The following is a 7531-nucleotide window of genomic DNA, read 5'->3' as shown; positions in this document are numbered from 1 at the left end:
GGCCAGAGTAGACGCGATTCGCAACGCGACGCGACCAATTCAAAAGAATCTTATTATTTATTATTATTCCTTGCTTGAGTCTCATCGCGTCGCGTCGCGTGTCACGTCTACCCTGGCCGCGGCCTTAATTTCAGCGCTATCTAGAGTTCATCTTTGAAATATTCTCTCCGTGCACACCGTGAGCAACGAATTGAAGAGAGATGTGAGGCAGTAATATTACGCAATAACGATAGTAACGCATCATGGATCCATCCAATTTACTGACCCCTCGTTACGACTCCACGTCAAACATTGTGCTGTCATTCAAGTCCATTCGAAGTTTTCGCGAAATTGGAATTTTATCCCGAAAAATTTCCAGTATTTTCCTAATATTTTTGTCACTAATCGATTTTGTTTTCTAAGAGCGTGTGTAAAATGGTGTCCGTATTAAACACAATCGATACGGGACATGAAGACATGATTCATGGAGCTGAGGTTGATTACTATGGACTTCGCCTAGCGACGTGTTCGTCAGACAACTCAGTGAAGATTTTTGACATCAAAGGCGGAGCGCAAACGTTGGCCGCAGATCTGAAGGGACACGGTGGTCCGGTTTGGCAAGTCGCTTGGGCACATCCTCGTTACGGCAATATTCTTGCGTCATGCTCTTATGATCGCAAGGTAATCATTTGGAAAGAAGCTGGCCCAGGCGACTGGAGCAAATGGTTTGAATATAGCAATCACGATTCTTCGGTAAATTCCGTTGCATGGGCCCCTGCCGAATATGGTTTGATATTGGCCTGTGGTAGCTCGGACGGGTCAGTATCTATTTTGACAGCTAGTATCGAAGCTGGTACGTGGGATTCGAAGAAAATTCCCAATGCACACAGCATTGGATGCAACACGGTTAGCTGGTGTCCTGCAACGGCTCCGGAGCCGGCGTTTGACCAGAGGCCATCAAAGGTCAATCTTGCTGTTAAACGACTTGCTACCGGAGGTTGTGATAATTCCGTAAAAATTTGGAAGGAAGAAGGTGATCGCTGGGAAGAGGAGAAACGGTTGGAACTGCATTCGGATTGGGTTCGAGATGTTGCTTGGGCACCGAATGTTGGACTTCCTCGTCACCAGATTGCTAGCTGTTCGCAGGATCGACGTGTTATAATATGGAGCAGCGATGATTTGCAGAATTGGCAGTCAACGATTTTGAACAACTTTGATGATGTCGTTTGGAACGTGAGCTGGTCCTTGACTGGAAACATACTTGCCGTTTCCGGTGGGGACAACAAAATCAGTCTGTGGCGCGAGAATAATGAAGGACAATGGATTTGCATAAGCGAGGATACCAATACGGCCAGCCAGGTACATCCATTGAACCAAACTCAGAACAGCTTTGTTTCGGAGCAGAGAACGTTGTAATTGATTTCGGGCGGTAGCGATATATGTGTAACGATTATTATGTCTTATTATTATTTCCTTGCATTTTATGTAAACTATAGTTGCAAATAAACGTATGCAGAACAATAAATGATGTCGCTTTACTAGTCAAAAAAGAAATAACATGCGTGATTGTACTCTCAAAATCCATCATACTCAGCAAATGCTAGGGGCTGTTCATTAACTACGTAGACGGTTTTTTTATGATTCCCCCCATGCGTAGACAATTGTCCATACAAAATTTTTGCATGGGCCGTGGATAATTCTCACTCCCCTATACCGTCTACGTAGTTTATGAACAGTCCCTTAAGTAGAATAGCTTAATTTAAGAATTTGAAAAATGACCTATTTTTATTTGATGTGTGAGGTTTGGTATAAAATAACTTGACATAATGGTTGTTTCACATAATAGTCATTTGGCATAATGCACGTTTGGCATAACTTCAGGCATAACATTTGATAACGGCACAAAAGCATTTGTAAACAAACTCTCTAAGGCTCTTTACACGCGAACCAAAGTACACCCACGCAAACCAATACCACTTTCGGAACGATGATAGTTTCCCCTTATCCGATGATGTCGTTGGTTTGCGTGGGCGTACTCTGGTTCGCGTGTAAAGGGCCTTAGAAAGTTTGTTTACAAATGCTTTTGTGCCGTTATCAAATGTTATGCCTGACTTTATCAAAATCGCTTCTAGATGCAAAAGTAACACGAATAATACTACACATTTTGATAAATAGCAAAATAGCAACACTGGCACTCCGGCCCAACTGGCGTACTTCCAATAGAGATTTGCACTTCTTTCAAACATGAGCTGTTCTTTCGAATTTAATTGTTGCAGTAATTTTTGGATCTTTCTCACTGCTCCTCATGGGCCGCGTAATCAATGAAACGAAAATTCATTATTTTTAATTAAATTGCATTACAATTTTAACGTTTCCCGTGTTTTAGTTTGCTAAATTACTATTATGTCAAATGACCTTTGTGCCAAGCGTGGCTGCCCGCTTTCGATTTGTTAGATTTATTGAGAAAAATCCTGTGCTTAGATAGGGTTTCGGGGGGCTTCAGCCGTTTGTACCTCCTAACATGATTGATTATTCACTACCCCATCGACTGATCGTAATTGAAAACAGACTATCGTATTCAATCTAAGAATTTTGGAGGATTTTAGTGGACAGTCTGTCAAAACAATTACTATCGCCTGCTTAAGCGAATCCTACCAAACTATCCAACGCCGTAGCATCTATGGGGGCGTTGGTGAGTCGCTGGCCTCCCTTTAAGTAGATGTTACTTCAACAATAACCTTTCTTACCCTGTAACGGAGATGATATGATATGGGCGTGGCCAGCAGTAATTGGGTTCTTTAATTTTGAAAAATATATCGGTTTTTTTATATCATCTGAAAGAGCTTCGTTTTCTGAGCACAACGATATTTTTTTTTCGAACCCACAAACTTTCATCTCGATTATTAAATCAAGATTTAAAGCAAACTAACAACTTCACTGTTTGACACTAAACCGACAAACTGACAGCTCGCTCCCATGCAAAGTGACACCGAGGGGCGCTAATTAGGTGATTTTTGCAAATGTAATCGTTCTTATTTAAAATAGTTCCTGTGTACCAAAATTGGTGAAATTTTGGGTTTGGGTTCCATTTTTAATGCAGATTACGAATATGCATTTACCTCAATACCCTTCACGGATACGAATTTTGTTCATTTAAAACAAAAATATAAATGTTTGTACTTTAAACATATGAATTATTCGGGTCCGCTTTGAGAAGCGTCCGAGAACGGTTGTGTGTTTTTGCTCCGCTGCGTGCTTTTTTTTTAGAGCTCGGGCTATCTTTGTGCTGCCGTGTAGTTTTTCGGTGCTCGCATTTGAATAGTTTTATGTCCCGGACGCGATAATTCTATTTAGAATGATTTGTGCTGATGTTTTTCCCCTGTTGCTTTGGTGCCTGGTGTGCTCTCGCTCCCTTTGTTGACAGTGTGACTCGACCGCGCTGATCTATTAATAGGTTTTTGCGGTGTGCATTGCTTTTGTGCACAGAGTGACATGAAGAAGAAAAGTGATATTTAGTTATTGTGTGTTTGGATTCGCTGGAGGAGGAATTGTTTAAAAATGACTAGAGAAAATTAAGCATCGAGAATGCGCTCCCGGATGTATTGATTTGGTGAGTACGTTCCAGTTGAAGATTGTTCTCTCTAAATATCCCTTTTTTGAATACGTTTCATCAATCAAATATTATTATATGTTGGGTTTGGGGGGGGGGGGGCAGCCTAAGGGTTTCAATGGATTTGTAGACTGGACAAGTGTTCGTGGATTTGCCAGTCCCTTGTCACGTGTTGATAGACGTACATCTTGTCGTTTGTCTTCCAAAGGTCTTCAATGAAGTTGATTCACCCAGCTGCAACAAACCATCAGGCAGAACATTACAACCAGTGAAGTATCTGCAGTCATATGTAATCCTTGCACTGATGGTGGGTTCTATTCACATCACATGTTCCCCTATAAAAAAGTGAATTTGTGTCGCATATATTATAATCTCATCTGATTCTGGATTTTACAGTCAGCTTCACGGGTGTCAGCCTCCTGCCCAGGAATAGGGAAAACTTCGTTAAGGTCTCTTATTGTGTTTCCCTTCCGACTGGGGGACTTGTGGACTTCGGGGCGGGCTTTCTTTGACGGTGGTGGATTGTTCCCTTCGTTCGCCTCCGTATCCGAAACTGGCTGCATCTGTTCCAGTTCTGCTTCAGCCTCCAAGGGAGTCTTGAACTCTCTTTTTTTCACTCAATTGATACGTTCCCACATTGGGTTTGGCGTGGAGAACTCGTCTTGAGAGAGTTTCGCTACCGCGTTTTTTTTCCGGCCAGTGTAGGATTCCAGCTTCTTTCCAACCAGAAGGAGTTACGGTTAGGCGTGTTTCGCATCTTTCAATTGTTTGTACCACTTTAAATGGCATTTTTTCCGCACTTGAACTTGGACGACACTAGCTGACTCCCTTCCGAAACATTTTGAACTGTCACTTTTCTCCAGGCAACTTTGTCATCATAAAACTGAACGGTGCCAAGTCAAGTCAGGGTGGATAGTAAATAGACAGTGGGGTATTCAAATTTACTTTATAAATGCTATAATAAACCATTGTGCAGCGATGATCGAGACGTTTCCGTCGGATAAGATTATTTTGCGGCCGAGTGTCTAGGAAGCTATGGAAACCGAAATGGCTCTTGATTTTGTTTTATGCCCTTATAGTATAAACCACCATCGCACTTTGTGAGTTGCCCCAATAGAACCCTTGCTTTGGGTTTGAATCAGTACAAATTCGTTCTATTATATATAAAAAAAAAAGAAGTATACATATTCATTTTCTTCCGAACTAAATAAACCACCATCACACTTTGTGAGTGGCCCCAACAGTATCCTTGCCGTTGGTCTAAATCGGGTCAAATCGGTTCTAATAATTATTTTATATTCAATCAAGTAAACCACCATCACACTTTGTGAGTGGCCCCAACAGCATCCTTGCTGTTGGTTTAAATCGGTTCAAACCGCTTATAATTAATTATTTTGGTCATTGATAAAATAAAATAAACCATCATCACACTTTGTGAGGGGCCCCAACAGTATCCTTATTGTTGGTTTAAATCGGTATACACACATCTAATAATGATCTACATCTCTAGACAGCCGGCTGTTTAGAGCATAAATCGAAAACACTTATAAATAACTACACAAAACAAAAGATCGCATCACTTATCAAGGTGAATCCTGATCCAACGAACCTAACCCACTAACAAAACCTCCTCCCTGTGACTTTTGTGGGATGCAGAGGTAAACACGGTCCCAAAACAACAAAAGTCACACACTAACATTCCTTCCCTCTCCCACCTGATTGCAAGGACGTGGCCGGTGACGTTATTGATCTTTAAAGGTAGGAGTCACTGGAACATGTACACTGAGAATGGCAGGTTACTACCAAGCCCCATTCAGTTGATTCTTTGTACAATTTCACTGGTTCAGATCAATCACGGAGTGCAACTATCGATACGTGCAGTCAGACTAAGCTAAGCTAAGCTAAGCTAAGCTAAGTACTTTAAACATATGAATTATTCAAAGTAAATTGAAAGCATGTTTAAAACTAAAATATTTATGTTTGAATAAAATTCAAAAGCATGTTTATTTCAACAATATAAGATTTGGGTAAACGGTTTTTAGCGTGTCATGCCTTTTTATTTCCTTCTTGTTACATTCGTAAAAAGATGCCCCAGCTTTGCTCAACCTCAACGGAAAACGGCCATTCATTCCGAATCCATTCCGGATTCTCCTCCGACACCGAACATAGAAAGAAACCGGTATGAGGACCAGTGGCAGAAACCGAGGCAGAAACGGCAAAACGACGTTATTAACACACATTTGTGCCGGTTCCACTGATCTTGAACCCACGAACACGCACCCTGACGGGTCATCGCATCCCGGACCAGGACCCCAATACCCACAGCTCACCCTTAATCGCACCCGAAAAAGAGCAGGATTTAAGATATCTTTTTTTTTCATTTCTTTGCAAACCGTTTTATTTTGCTTTACCCTGCACTCAACTACTAAAATAATTTCAAAATATGCATGTTTATTTTAAACATGAGAAGCATGTTTAAAATAAACATATTTATTATTGCTCGCATAGCTGTCAAACCAACCAAAAATAAATACGTTTATTTTCAACACGAATATTTTTGAAATAAATGTAACATTATTTTTGTTTTAAACATTGATTTCACATGACTTCAAACATGGAATACGTTTGAAATCAACCTAATTTATGTTTGTGGCCAGAACAAACTGAGTTTACGTTTAAATTTACCTCAAATATTTTTGTTTCGACCATAGTTTTTTTCTGCGTGTTAAAGAACCCAATTGTCATGCTTTTCCTTTTCTGAACTTTGATTGGAGCAATGGATCAGAATTATCATCATAACTTATGGTTTGAGAACTTTAATGGTAATGGTTATGGTAGTCAGTAAGGTCCACGAATGGTTTTGTAACATCGATCAACTTTATGTGGAATATATCGCGAATTGGTTGCCTGTAATTTACTGATTACCAATTCACGATATATTCCACGTAACGTTGAGCGATAATACAAAACCATTAATGGACCTTACTGACTACCATAACCATTACCATTAATGTTCTCAAATCATAAGTAAAAACGTTCTTATATAGTTCTCTTTCTGAAAATGTATGGAGAAAACAAGAATTTGGAATGGTAATGATTCTTAACAACCCATTATTTGTAAGGTCTAGTTCCAAAAAACCATAATACATAAGGTTGAAACTTTATCATTAAACGTTCATGTAAAGTTCCATAACCATTTCAGTTAAAGTTTAGCAGGGATTATAAACAATTTTTAACCATTTTAGGTAAGGTCAATTTATGGTTCGCGTTTATGCGGGATTGGTCAGACCATTATTCCGCAAGGAAAATGAAATTGCATTCAGAATGCGCCACCTTCATATCGATCACGATACTAATGTAATCGATCTTTCCTTTACCGATTTCTTTTGAACTGCGTACTGGGTCAAGCCTGGTACGCAACTGAAAAGAAAACGGAAAAGTAATTTTTGAGGAATATTCCCAAAAGTAAATTTGACAGCTATAGGGAGGTGTCTTTTGCTAAATTTTGAGTTCATAGGTAGGTGTCGTCTAATTTTAAAATCAACAATTATCAGTTTTTATGTTGTTAAAATGCATCCAAAACATCATTTTTACAACAAACGTTAAAATTACCTAACGGAATAATTGGTCAGACCATTATTCCGCAAGGAAAATGAAATTGCATTCAGAATGCGCCACCTTCATATCGATCACGATACTAATGTAATCGATCTTTCCTTTACCGATTTCTTTTGAACTGCGTACTGGGTCAAGAAATGCTAAGGAAAAGAAATTTCTTTAGCATTCCGTGTCCTATCCCGTATAGCACGTAAAAACGTCATTACTTTTCAGCTGCGTACCAGGCTTAAAGTGATGAAATTTTAAGCAAAATGAGAAAGTTTAATTTATCAGTGTATTGCATATTTTTTTAAATTTATTTTTGTGTGTAAGACTAGTAGTGGT

At 39.5% G+C, this 7531-nt stretch overlaps 1 protein-coding gene across 1 annotated transcript; it reads left to right on the top strand.

Moving 5' to 3' along the window:
• The first annotated feature begins 327 nt into the window (after nt 1-327).
• Nucleotides 328-1504, top strand: Sec13 (secretory 13). Its single transcript, XM_065224793.1, has one exon. The coding sequence runs from the start codon at nt 415-417 to the stop codon at nt 1393-1395; it is 981 nt and encodes a 326-aa protein (XP_065080865.1). The 5' UTR covers nt 328-414; the 3' UTR covers nt 1396-1504.
• Nucleotides 1505-7531: the final 6027 nt, after the last annotated feature.

Source organism: Ochlerotatus camptorhynchus, unplaced genomic scaffold (assembly GCF_037179485.1).
Source record: "Ochlerotatus camptorhynchus isolate MF236.1 unplaced genomic scaffold, CSIRO-AGI_Acam_v1.1 ptg000216l, whole genome shotgun sequence".
Classification (NCBI taxonomy): domain Eukaryota; kingdom Metazoa; phylum Arthropoda; class Insecta; order Diptera; family Culicidae; genus Ochlerotatus; species Ochlerotatus camptorhynchus.
This window is presented reverse-complemented; position numbering and strand designations above follow the sequence as displayed.

Coding starts and splice junctions, on each gene's coding strand:
- Sec13 (XM_065224793.1), top strand. CDS start 415: ATGGTGTCCGTATTAAACACAATCGATACGGGACATGAAGACATGATT.